The sequence below is a fragment of the Bos grunniens genome, chromosome 2 (assembly GCF_055505025.1).
Source record: "Bos grunniens cultivar Pamir isolate PY7600 chromosome 2, Bosgru_T2T1.0, whole genome shotgun sequence".
In the NCBI taxonomy this organism is placed as follows: domain Eukaryota; kingdom Metazoa; phylum Chordata; class Mammalia; order Artiodactyla; family Bovidae; genus Bos; species Bos grunniens.
The window spans coordinates 113,268,116-113,281,968 of record NC_141166.1 but is presented as its reverse complement, the minus strand read 5'-3'; the positions used below and the strand labels follow the sequence as shown (position 1 = coordinate 113,281,968).

General features: G+C 44.4%; 1 protein-coding gene across 10 annotated transcripts in view; it reads right to left on the bottom strand.

The window, feature by feature from the left end:
- RAPGEF4 (Rap guanine nucleotide exchange factor 4) overlaps positions 1-13,853 on the bottom strand; it is a 334,437-nt gene that overhangs the window by 24,164 nt on the left and 296,420 nt on the right. For all 10 annotated transcript variants that reach the window (XM_086358467.1, XM_086358458.1, XM_086358473.1 and 7 more), the window contains 7 exons: positions 12,598-12,686; positions 11,856-11,886; positions 11,560-11,638; positions 10,261-10,407; positions 8,096-8,193; positions 1,846-1,971; positions 1,253-1,431 (listed from right to left, as the gene is read on the bottom strand). In XM_086358467.1, coding sequence (XP_086214593.1) covers positions 1,253-1,431; positions 1,846-1,971; positions 8,096-8,193; positions 10,261-10,407; positions 11,560-11,638; positions 11,856-11,886; positions 12,598-12,686 — 749 coding nt within the window. The remainder of the gene's footprint in view (positions 1-1,252; positions 1,432-1,845; positions 1,972-8,095; positions 8,194-10,260; positions 10,408-11,559; positions 11,639-11,855; positions 11,887-12,597; positions 12,687-13,853) is intronic.

Genomic DNA, 13,853 nt, shown 5'->3' with positions numbered 1-13,853 from the left:
CAGCCGATTCAAGGCTCCTGGGAAAGTGGCTGCACTCCGAACCAGAAATGTATAAGCAACATTTTACCAAATCTTTCTTTCAAAAGGCATATTTTTTTTTCAAATTAAGAGATACCAGCATTTGAATCCAAGGGCTTTGGATATCCTGCTGAACTCCCAAATTTTTGGCAAAATAATTCAAGGCATTTGGCAAACTGGCATGTGTGAAATGTCAAGCAGTGGTTGCTTCTTTGTTTAGCTCTGGAAATTAGACTCTGTATGGGATCTAAAGTTTTTGGCTCAAGCAAACTGCCCAGCTGGGGTCACTTGTGCTCCCCACCTTCCTAGGCTAGAGCTCCCTGCTTTTAGAAAGGAAAGACATCTCCCAGCCACAAGCTGCATTTAGCATTTTATTTTTAGCACTGTGGTGATACCAAAAACATGGAAGTAAACAGGAGGTTGTCAGGCATATCTAAATAGCAGGAGAAGATTAAATTCATGTCAGGGAGAAATCTAACTGGCCCCTGCAGTAAATAAATTGTTTCCCACGAAGTGCTGTTAAATAGAATATTTATAAGACGCTCGCTTTTTCTGATGTTTGTGGAGATGATTTTCATGGGCCAGGTTAGCTCGTCTTTATGCATTTTATGGATTTTATCCTGGCTGAGTTGGAAGCACGGTTTTACATGCATGTTCCCACTGCCCTCTACTGGCAAGAAGGTGTCAAGTTAGACCTCGACTTGCCCAGCCTTTAAAACAGAACTTTTGCAGCAGAACTTTGCTGACAGAGCCCTTAAACTGAAGGAGGCACACAGTCTCAGTAGTTCAGAGCAAAAAGAGGTCATGATTTTAACTTGAGCATCAGTCCTGTAGGATGTTAATTTATATATTGGTGTCAGTGTTACAAAAGCTAGACAAAGCACAGCTCTCACAAGAGTTCAGTAATTCTTAAGCCCCTGTGGTTGGTGTGTTAGTTGCTCAGTCATGTCCCCAGACTCTTTGTGACCCCATGGACTGTAGCCCACCAGACTCCTCTGTCCATGGAATTCTCTAGGCAAGAATACTGGAGTGGTCTGCCATTTCCTTCTCCAGAGGATCTTCCTGACCCAGAGATCGAACCTGGCTCTCTTGCATTGCAGACATATTCTTTACCATCTGAGTCAGCTGGTGCATAAACAGATTTAATATCTCACTTTGCTTTTTAAGGTGTAATCTAAGGGGACAAAATGAAACCACAGCTCAAATGTTTTTCTCTCCCCGAGTGAATACTTACTGGGCTGCGATCTTAATAAATTTTTTTAAGAGCTGAACACGCTTGCTAGGCTGGGAACAAAGGCAGATCTCAGTGACAACCCAAAACTGAATTTCATTAAACCTCCTCAGGAACAAATCCAAGTTTGCTGTGGTCTTTTTAAAATGATGCCTTCCAAATGTGTGATAGATTAGCTCCAGCTAGAAGAAAGGAAAACAGTGTCACATCTTTGTTTTTAAATCAAAACACCAGCTTGCTCCTCCATTTGACGTGGCAAATTGACACTGGTCAGCAAACATGAATACAATCACTGACTGGCATTCAACTTGAACTTCAACTTGAAGACCTCAAGGGCTCAATGAGGCTTGCTGAATACTGTAACTATAAACTAGGTGCTATTAATGTACTCAGGAAGACAGAGCTTATTGCAAATCGTAAAGATTTGTCTTTACTCTCAAAGGCTTCATAACAGGCTTTATTAATATACTCAATATTTTGTGCAAAAAAAAAAACCTCTTATGTGGCTTTAACATTGCAGCACGTATTCACATTTGCAGGCAACACCAGAACTGCCATGATACCTATGAATGCATGCTCTCAATGGAGCACCTTACCTCATGCACACAGTTGAAGAGCTCCCAATCATAAATTGTCATCTGGTAGGCCAAATCTTTGGAGCTCATCAGTTCGAAAGTTCCCATTGTTCCAACAGTTGGGCCCTCCTGTTCTGGCAAGGGAGTCTGTGAATAATAATATGGAAATATATCAGAATCTCAAAACAGACAAGCTGAATGCTTGGGACTTGGAGGGGAGAGGATTCTGAAGATGCTTTAAGGAATACCTTGAAACTTTGATTTTACCCAGAGGAGAGAAAAGTCTTTGCTCTTAATGCTCACTTGCCTCCATGCATTTTTATAGTAACCATTATCCCTCTAATCAATTCCACTGACTGAAAAACATGGACCGTGGCAAATAAGATTCAGTGACAACTGACCTATGGAGGTTCTCTTCTGCTTGGGCCTGGGAGCTCCCTGGAAACAATTCCTTTTCCCTGGCAAACATGGAAAAAGTTCTGGTTCCCACTGAGGCTGCTCCAAAGCAGGTACTAGCATCATTGTTTGGGCGTTTAGCTACTTACTATGGCAGGGGCTGGTGACAGTGGTAAAGCTCTGCATCTCCATCTCTCATAATACACTGCCTGGACTACTCGGTGAAAGAAGGATCTGTGATTACATGGGATTATGTGTGATGTTCAATTCCTCCACTTTCTGAGAGACGTAGAGCCAGGAATGATAGTCACGTGGTCATGGTGTTTGGACCTAGGCATCAGAAAACTAAATTCTGCTACTTTCTGGAAGACCCTTGGTCAAAATTTTCCATCCAATTTATGTACTTGATTTTTACTTTACGAGAAATGAATTAGGGTGCTTTTCCTTAATAAAATGAATGATTTGTATATACTAGAAACTTTACTTATAAACCCATTGATCTATGATAATAGTTTAAAGTTATAAAAGTCACATGAATTAAAAGATAGTTTCCCCAGCATGATACAAAACATATTTGGATATCCAGTATTTAGGTTGGAAGTACTAATATTGTTCACACTCTATCATCATGCATCATTGTCATCATCACCCGTAACCTTGACATTCTCTAAATGCCTGCTGCTTTCTGGGCATTTGAAAGTTTGCAGTTTAACAGAGGAATCAGCTCTGACCTGTGAGTACAGCACTGCATGTCAATAAAGAATCAGCTGTTGGCATTTGTTTGCATGTATGTATAAAGGGACAGACTTTATACATACATCAACAAACACCTGACTCCCAGATATATGGAAAAACAGGTGAGGAAATGTGAACGGGCTTTTGAGAGGTAGTGCGCATTTGGAATGAATACATAGCCTTAAGAGGTTCTTGGAAAAAGAAGCTGGGCTTTAAAAGATGAAACTGGGCAGGTTTAGAAGGGCAAAGTTTTCCCTGAGTATCCAGGATGGTGGGTCTTAGGTTGGAGGATGGCAGCAGAGGCATGAAGGTGGGGATGTATCATCAGACTTGCTTGGCAGGAACAGAGAGTTCAGGGGAACAGAATGGACCATGTTAGAAAGCCTTGGAGTGCTCCATGGGAATTAGGGTTTTGTAACAGACCAGGTTAGTGCCCGTTTCAGAGAGCAGCAGACCCACTCTAATTACATAGACTTGGATGATCCCCTAATCTGTTGACTGTTTTTAGCTCTTATGAGTTGGGGACCCATTACCTAGTACCTAGATACCACTCTAATGGCAGAAAGTGAAGAGGAACTAAAGAGTCTCTTGATGTGGGTAAAAGAGGAGAGTGAAAAAGCTGGTTTAAAACTCAACGTTCAAATAACTAGATCATGGCATCTGGTCTCATCACTTCATGGCAAACAGATGGGGAAAGAGTAGAAACAGTGACAGATTTTATTTTCTTGGGCTCCAAAATCACTGTGGATGGTCGGTGACTGCCATCATAAAACTAAAAGACGCTTACTACTTGGAAGAAAAGCTATGACAAACCTAGACAAAAGCACAGACATCACTTTTCTGACAAAGGTCCATTTAGTTAAAGCTTTTCCAGTAGTCATGCATGGATGTGAGAGCTGGACCAGAAAGAAGGTTGAGTGCAAATAATTGGTGCTGGAGCTTTTAAACTGTGGTGCTGGAGAAGACTCCTGAGAGTCCCCTGGGTAGCAAGGAAATCAACCCTGAATATTTATTGTAAGGATTAATGGTGAAGCTAAAGCGTCAATACTTTGGCCACCTAACGCTAAGAGCTAATTCATTGGAAAAGACCCTGATCTGGGAAAGATTGAGGGCAGGAGGAGAAAGGAGACGATGGAAGATGAGATGGTTGAATGTATCACTGACTCCATGGACATGAGTCTGAGCAAAGTCCAGATGATAGTGAAGGACAGGGAGGCCTGGTGTGCTGCAGTCCATGGGGTCGTTAAGAGTCAGACACGACTTAGTGACTTAACAACCACCACCACCTAGTACCTAGGCTTGTTAGGAAAACAGGATGGGAATAATTGAAGTGTGGCATGTGAGCAAGTGCCCAGCACAGAGGTGGCCCCACCTTCCCAGCTGTGCTGTGCCAATGCAGAGGCACAGGAAGAGTGAGGAGCGCAGCACCTGTATGTACGAGCCAAACACGGTTGTTGCTGATTCACTCTAGGGCAGGAAGAGCAGGGCACACAGAACATGGAAGAAAAATCATTATTCCAAAGGTTCAAAACTTAGGGAACTGACTTGAAGCTAATGGGCAGGTCGTTTATGGAAACAAGCAGTATGGTTTCAAGCAGGGTAGGTCTCAGGTAGGAATGTCAGGAAGCTCTTACACGCTCAGCAGGAGGACTCTGTCTAAGGCTCTGGCTGACTGTCCACATCCTGCCTTCCCTCTTGCCTGTTTGCTCTGCTGTGGACCTGTCCTCTATTCCTTGGGTTTGCTCTTTCCTCAGTCTGAGTCCTCATCTCTTTCCCTTGAGGTCTTACAGCTTTCACAGAGGGGATAAATTAGCCCAACTACGGGGAAGATGGCTGAGCGTCAAAGAATTGATGCCTTCAAACTGTGGTGCTGGAGAAGATTCTTGAGAGTCCCTTGGACTGCAAGGAGATCAAACCAGTCAATCCTAAAGGAAATCAATCCTGAATATTCATTGGAAGGACTGTTGCTGAAGCTCCAATACTTTGGCCACCTGATGCAAAGAACTGACTTAATTGGAAAAGACCCTGATGCTGGGAAAGATTGAGGGTAGGAGGAGAAGGGGACGACAGAGGATGAGATGGTTGGATGGAAGGATCAACTAAATGGACATGAATTTGAGCAAACTCTGGGAGATGGTGAAGGACAGGGCAGCCTGGTGTGCTGCAGTCCATGGGGTCGCAAAGAGTCGGTCATGACTGAGTGACTGAACAACAACAGGGAAGATGCCATAGAATACTTTTAGTCGTGGATGCTAGTATATCATCCTGAATCTCTCTTGAGAGAAATAGAAACCCCTGTTGAATCTCTACTTTTTATGAGTGAACAGGGCTCACCAAGCAAAGGGCAGGCTGACTGCTTCCCTCCGTGAACCACCAGGGAGCAATCTGAGCAGTGCAGAGGGCTCCTGCATCTGAAGGGGGAATTACATGCTGGCCCCGCAGGAAGCAGATTCCTGGACCATTTTCTCCTAGATATCCCTGTGGAAATTTCCTACAGGTGAAGCACAGAAGAACCTATGTAGGGTCTGCATTACACATACAGATCTGAAAAGTCCCACACAGAGGCAAAGAACTCCTATAGACTTGACTGCTCTTTTTGAGAGCTGATTGCTCTGTTAAGCTTGGACGGAGTGATTAGGAAAATAGCACTCTTATGCTCCCACTGTCCTGATGAGGAAACTAAGATATTAAAAGGATGTGCTGATTGTCAGTGACAGATGGCTAAAGCAAGCTGCCACCTCAGCGTCCTCTTTCCTCGGGCTCCCACATGCTGTACCCAGCTCTGCAATGGCATTTGTCATACTGGATGCCATCACACTCTGGTGTCCCACACTACACTATGAGCTCCCTGAGGTGCAAGGACCGTGATGGATCTATTTTCAAGACCATGTTAGAGCCAGAATCATCCACGACACCAGGAATGATATAGGTTAGGCCCCAAAGAAGAACCTAAGGAGCTAGTGAATGGATAAAAGTAGAAGCCAATTACAGTACAGTGGCGTTTTATTGTAAGTTGCTCTGTACTAACATTTATGCTTAAAATGTCAAGAAAGTAAAGCTCTAGAATCTGAGCCCTTAAGTGACAAGGACAAACAGCTGGCACTGCTAATTCTAGACAGCACTTCGGCACTATGGTTTGTTCTGTTCCAGGCTGTCTGTGTTAGTTTCATCTCCCAATTTGACCATGATTATTGTCAGCACAGAGGCTCTGGGACACTGGTGCAGTGTCACGCAGATGCTGGCACTTCATACTAAGTATGTGTTGATGGATCAAAGGTCTGGCCAGCATTCTGTCCTGCAGAGTCATTCTGTGTATGACTCTTCCTGGATGGACTGTCCTCAAATCTTTAGAAAGCCGGAAAAAGAGCTTCATGCCTAGAGTTTTGTGACCACTCCTTAGAAAGGATGGCATAACTGGTAGGCCAGGGAGTGGCAGAACACCAACAGGGAAGAAGTTAAGCATGTTCACGTCCAGATACTTGCTGCAAAGCAAGCTCCTTGCAATTACGCATGACTTAAAATGGAAGACTAGGAAGGACTGACAACTTGTGAGGCTGCAGGATTGTGTGCAAATAAACAGAGGCTTAAAAAGTTAGTATCTTCCCACAGAGAGCTGGGGATGGCCCACATTGTGCATCTGTACACCATGTCACCAGATACTGCGGCCAAGAACCAGCTGGCAGGAGAGGCCCAAGCCCCGAGTGGCAAACGCATCACACAGCACCTTCAGCAGGTCTGCAACTAAACGGGCTTTTGCTGAGTTTTGCTATCAGGAGAGGGTAGTATGACTCATTCATGCCATTTCTCTCCCCAGTCTCTCAATACTGGGAAGTATTTATTTTCAGAAAGCAGTGGATGTAGATAATGAAAAATCCATTTAAAGGACTGTGAACAGACTCAGATCAGACAGTGCTGGTGGGTGAGGGAGGTCAGGAGAACTCATGCCCCCTTTGCAAAGTTCCTCTCCAGGTGAATTCAAGAAGTCACAAAATCTGCTTAACCTGTGCAGCTGCACAAACTAGCTCTCCCCAGGTCAGAAGGTCAGAATCACAATGAGGCTAAGCAAGCTCTAGAAAGTCCAAGGAGGGGAATCTTGATTTACCTACAACATCTGATCTGATTACACTGAACGTATTCATGCATCACTCATGTAGTTAAATTCTCCCCTCTAAAATGCTTCCTTGGTGGCTCAGTGGTAAAGAATCCATCTGCCAGTGCAGGAGTCGCAGGTTTGATCCCTGGGTTGGGAAGACCCCCAGAGAAGGAAATGGCAACCCACTCCAATATCCTTGCCTGGGAAATCCCATGGACAGAGGATCCTGGCAGGTCCAGAGGGTCACAAGAGAGTAAGACATGACTTGGAAACTAAACAACAGCAACAAAATGCAACACACCATAGTGCTTGTGTCGCACTTTTCTTAGTAAAGAAGTCCTGTGTGTCTAACAGATGGAAGAAACTAGTCCTCTGAGCTGGCCCCACGGGCTCTCGAAGATACTCCAGTAGCTACTCATTTCCATGCCTAACTATTGAAGGAGAAACAGAAATGAACCCCACCAGAGCATAAAGGAGAGAGGGCCACACTTGTTAACACAGTTGATTAAGCTTTTACTCAGAGAGCTGTGTGGGGCTGTGAGCAGTGTTTTGGAGACTTAGGGAAGACAGCTGGCCTCTGATATTTCCTGCACAAGATGGAGAGAGCCCTTTCAGGGAACGGCATTTTCCCTGGACCGTAGAGTGGCTCTTTCATAATGCATTTCTACATCCCCCTAAGGAGCAGGATAAATCGCAATGTCTTGCCTTAAAAAAATTATTTCTATCCTGGTCTCTAAGTGTTCATGTTTTTTAATATCAGTATTTAAATCGGGGACATTTCAAGGAGGTGAATTACTACAGAGAGTTCTGAAAGCTGAATTATGCCCCAATCATAGTGCAACTTGGTGAATTTCCACAAAGGTAAATCTAAAGCTCAGAGCGTCTCAAATGAACACCTGAGGCTTACCTAATAGACTGGAGAAAAGAAAAAGACAAGTAGCATTCAAGAATTTTTTTAGCAACTGAGTTCAATGTGACTGCAAAATTAAGCTCCAGACAAGTTTTTCTGATTGCAGATGCTGCTCCAAGGCGGCCATCCACACCTACCAGTGAATCGAATTGCTCTCGCGGGCAAGCAAACAGACGTCCATTAATGGTGAGCGTTGTAAATACTGAAACATCATTAGGTTTGAGCACCACCTTTTCTGTGAACATAAAAAGCATGAGATTGCCTATTAAATGCATCTGAGATTTGCTGTACTGCCCTAATCACACCAACAAATTGCCAGCTTGGTGAATTACTGGAACATGCGGAGTGACTGCACAAAATACTGTACTGAAGGGATCCACTGAATAAAAAAGACACAGCAATCACGCAGGCACACAACACTCAGGATGCCATCAGAAATGACCCCAAAACAAGGATGGAAATACCCAAGGGTCAATTTACCCAGTTCTGCATACAAAAACCACACCTGCTACTTAAAAACAAGTTCTGCTTCTAGATGGTGATTAACGCCCAGCCCTTTGGAGATGACAGTATCACTTTTAGAAAACTTAGGGGGCTTTCTGAGATCCCATATGACTTTCGAGGTAAAATTTATCACTATTTTTTTCACTCATTCCCTAATTTGGAGGGCAACTGCATTATTAGATGAAGTCTCTTATATTTAAAATAGTTCATACAAAAGATATTTATTTAGCATTTACTATATGCTGGACACTGCTCTGGACACTGAGGATACAGAAGGGAATGATAACAACAACAACAACAAAATAGTCCCCAAAGAGCTTACATCATAGTGAGGGATGCAGACAGTGACAATGCATCAGAGAGTAAGCAGTGAGGAGGAGACAACAATAGAGCAGGGAGGGAGGCTGGGAAGGATGGATAAGGGGGAATCAAAGAGAGGAAGGAGGGGGGCCTCCATGAGACGATGACAGGAGAACCTGAAGGCAGTGAAGGAGGCACCTGGGAAAACTATGGCGAGAGTGTGCCAGAGGGCTCATGGTGGACAGACAGACGTCCTGGGTCATGTGCACCAGGAACAGAAATGGAGGGGGATATTTTGGGGAGCCAAGATATATTTAAAAATTCTGCCTCAGTGGAATAATTTGTCTTTAAATGCGGTAGAAATGGCCTCCCTCGGATCCTGAAGGATGCTCCAATGAGTATCAAATCATTGCTGGATAAGCAAGCCTCATGGCTCCCTCCCACAGCCTCTCGCTGCAACGCGTGCAGACCCTTCTCGTCACCTGGACGGTGACTGTTTATTGTCTCCCTCCTCGCCAGCCTCTGAGCCACGTGGAGGCACAGGCTCTGCATACACCTCCCCTCGTGTCACAGCCACACTGAGTGGCCAAAAATACATGATGGATAAAAGCAGGCAGTAGTCAAGTAATCCTGTGGGGGAAAATACTCCTCACTTTGTCGATGAGCTGAGTTCCTGCCCTTTCTACTGGGAAAGGAGGGAGACATCATCAGCCAAAAAGAACCAGCCTGTGACCACTGCTAACTTCAGACTCATGAAAACCTGTAGCCTTTAGCCAGAAAAGCCAGGTGTCCTCTTGGGGTCCACATGTCTCAGAGCTCCAAGGCCTTAAACTTCTTTTTTTTTTTGGTCTTAATTAAAGTATATTTGATTTATAGTGTTGTGTTATTTTGGGGCTTCCTTTGTAGCTCAGATAGTAAAGAATCTGCCTGCAAAGCAGGAGACCAGGGTTCAATCCCTGGGTCGGGAGATCCCCTGGAGAAGAGAATGGCAACCCACTCCAGTATTCTTGCCCGGGAAATCCCATGGACAGAGGAGCCTGGTGGGCTACAGCCCATGGGGTTGCAAAGAGTCAGACATGAATGAACAACTAAGCATGTTGTGTTATTTCAGGTATATAGCAAAGTAATTCAGTTACATGTATATAGGTATTTATACACACACACACACACACACATATATTTTTTCAATTCTTTCCTATTATAGGTTATTACAGCATTAAGCTTTTCTGTTTAGGGTTTATAGGAAAACTCCAGGCTGACATCCACACCAGAGACCTCATTCCAGCTTCCTCTTCATCTCTTTCTGCTTCAGAGTGGGCACCTACTGGATAGGGGATATTAAGACACTAGCCCAGCCCACTTCTAACCACCTTCATTTCTGTTATTTGTGGGAACACACACGGCACCCACTCGTCCCTTTGGATCAGCTTGAAAGGCCCCACTAACTGCCTGCCAGGGTTCTGTTTGCTGGCATATCCCCTCTACAGAAGGCTCTCACCTCCCCCGGAACTCATCTTGACGATGATCAGGCCTTCCCCAGAGCCCAGTTTGTCGGCAACGGCGCTGAGGACTTCCTTCACCGAGGCGGCCACCGGTACCCGGATGGTTGTGTAGGTGTGGTCCACGCAATAGACTTTAAACAGAACTATTGGGAAGAGAGCAACAATAAGATGAATTGATCTTGGGAGTTCTTAAAAAAAACATAAGCTATGCAAAATGTTTGGACGCACCCTCCAAAATGTGCATCGCCTTGCCATTCTTATGACTTGTATTGATTTGTGCTCATGGATGCCTACACTTGTCCTCCTCTAAAACTTACCTTAGAACAGTCCATGACTGCCAATCCCAGTTACAAAAACCACAATAGATAGTTGTGGAAAGCCCACACACAGGTCATGGGGAAAGAATGAGAGGCATGTTTAGGCAAGTTTGCAGGGTCTGCCCTTGTCTGTGAGTGTTTCTTTTTCACAATACAGGAGTGTTATGTGGCAGGCAGATCACTAGTTTCCCACTGCCTAGTTCAGTGGTAGGGAGTCAGCATGAACACTCCTGCAAACAGGAATGCTTCTGCCTGGGGTCATGAACATTCGCTAAGATTCCTGCTCACTTGTCCACTGGTGTATGTACTCTGAGGCCTGGGCACATGGCTTGGGTGGTGTTCAGTTCAGTAAATCTGCATGTGGTTATCCACATGTTCAGCTCTGAACACACAAGTCCTGGAAGTAATTCCACCTCCTGTAATTCTTGAGTTTGGGGCACCCCTAAATTACAACATTCATCTGTGGCTGAAGATGAAGATTTCATCATGATCATTTTATTTTGCCTGTGACTCTTCAAAGAAATCTTAACCAAGCAAACAATAGCAGCTGGTATTTGGGCCTCCCCGATGGGTGCTAACGAGGTAGTGCTCAGGGCTGGGGGCACTCTTCCTGGGCAGGAGCCCTGCTCGGCAGGTGAGCAGCTGACCCTGGTGCTCCACCTCTGAGAGGCATCTGCAAAACACCAACCACCTTCCAGCCACCTTGACAAGTGGCCCCTGAGATAATCTTTCTCTCCTTCAAGGAAAGGTGGCAGTGGGGTAGAGGCAGAATCAGAGAAGTGTGAACAAGCACCTTGGCTCCAGGTACCAAGTTCAAGGACAAAAATAATTAGAATGCCAAAGGGCACCTCCAAGCAAACCATCTGGAGTGCACAGAGAGCCAAGAAAAGCTATTCTGTGGGCCCAAGGGGTGACGCCCAGAGGGAAGATTTCATTCTGACTTTAAATAATCTACACACGCTGGAAAAGAAATCTCACCTTCATCAGAGCCACGGATAGGCTGGCGCTTCTGGGCTCTCTCATCGCCTGTGTTGAACTGTTGCAAAAGAACTTTGTGCTGTAAAAATAATAACAATAGTAGCTGCCATAAGGGGAGGATGACAGATGAATATCTGCAACTCAGAGGACACATGCCTGAGAAGCAGAGTCAAGAAATAAAGAAAACATATTTTGTATTTACAAAGACATCACTGTCACATATTGCGATGTTGTATTTCTGGAGAACTGTCAGTCTACAGGGCATAATTAGAGAATTCTGATCCATTGCCACTGACCTTCTTTTGTGGAGCCTTTGCATCTTCTGAACTACGAGAAACAGAGAAAGCACATTATTTAATACTGTTGGTACTATTAAATGGTTTCATTTGTATATAACTTTAATCTTGTGTTAGAAATGAAATCACAGCATCCCTTCAGGGGGCAATTTGAGCCTCCTTATTTCAACACCAAGAGGCCAAAGCACAGAGGGGACAGCTAAGAGATCAGCTTTTGTCCCAGGCAGATCCCTGGTCTAAGTGAGGCTAAAAGCCTGGATTACTCACTCTCAAAGTCTATCTAGGAGCCAGTATTTAATCAGTGGCTCAAAGGACAGCATGTGCAAACCCGTGTTTCCACTTAGAGGACACAAGTATTCACCATTAACAGCTTTGGCAGCGTCACGCGAATTTCCCAGGTAAGTAATTCTCTTCAAACTTTGCTTAAATTCCACTGACCACTGTAGTGTTGGATTCCCTGCCTTGAACCAAAGGGACCCAGGTTTATTGAGTCAGACGTCCAAGGAGGATCTCTGGCTCCCCAGGCTTTCTCTGGGCAGCTGTCCGGTGCAGAAGGCAGCTGAGCAGATTCTCCACCCTTTTGTTCATCTGGCCTGACTGCACCCCCTCGCCTGAGGCCCACACCACTCAAATCAGCTTTCACCCTTTGTGGGGACAAAGGACTTTTTGGATGATGATGTGATTGAGAGTCAGCAGACACTTACTTGGTGAAAGCTCACCCCAAAGCCAAGCCCTTCCTTACATTTGCTTGACAATCTTCTCCAGCTCAGGCAGTTGCTCCTTGAGGGCAGCAAGCATCCGGGCATCATCTGATACAGACACATAAAACTCCTGTAATTGGCAAAGGTCACAGGCTTTTAACAAGAACTGCAAAAGGTACGTAATTCTGCAAAGAGCAACAAAGACATGTCCCTATGTCATCTGCCTCACTAGCATCTCCAGACCATGGTTTCATGGACTAGGGACAAATAAGAAAATGTTACAGCATGTCTAAATTCAACATGGCAAGTGAGAAAAAAATTGTGGAAACTGATGGTAGTGATGCATGCGTTCCATTGTGAGTATAATTAATGCCACTGAATTGTACACTTAAGAATGATTAAAATAGCAAGTTTTATGATTGCTGTGTTCTACCACAATAAACAAATTTAAAAAATTTAAATCGCAAATGAAGTGTTTATATGATATTTATACAGAAGGCAAAGCAACGCAGTATTCTGGAATGGGTTATTTTATGGTCTTTAAGAGCACTTCTTTCACCTTAATCTTTTTTTCAGGGGAATTTTAATATTTATTTTGAATATTATTTTAGTATTTGTTGTTTATTTAATATTTACTACTAGTCGTGGTTAACTGTTGGTGGTAAAAGTACAGCCATGGTTTTCAGCACTGCACTGAAGTTTTGTGGAGTTTATGTCACTAACTCAGTACTCTTCACTGATGTCCTGCGATGGTTCCACCCACTGAGCAGCAGAGTCCCTGCCCTGCTTTGTGCAGGGGCAGTGGGCTCCCCAGCAGAAGCCGAGAGCTCTGGCAGCAGCAGCATCACCATCATTCTGACTCATCTGCAAAGTGGTCCTTTACTCGAAGCAATGGGTAGAAGCCATAACCCAATGACCCAAGTGACTATTATTCCTCTACATCTTCAAAATCTTTCATTCCATAGTCTTGAGGGACTCTCATTATCCACCTTTCCTCCCAGCCTCATTTCTCTGCCTGCCAAATGATATGACTAAGAAGGAGTGAGTGAGGATGTTTCTTTTGGATAATTCATTCTTAAACAGACAGACTGATAAAGCTTGAAACAGAAATCATGTTGCCTTTCGCCTGCACAGAAGTAAGGTCCTCATCTCAGTTTCTGAGGACAGAGTGAATCATTAAGGATTAAATGCTCAGGTCACTGTTGTAACGTGGGCTGGAGTCATGGGAAGGAAAAGGAAGTTCAGCTTAAATCAGTGTTTACAAAGTAAATCATGGCCCTTCAGAACCACTTCATGG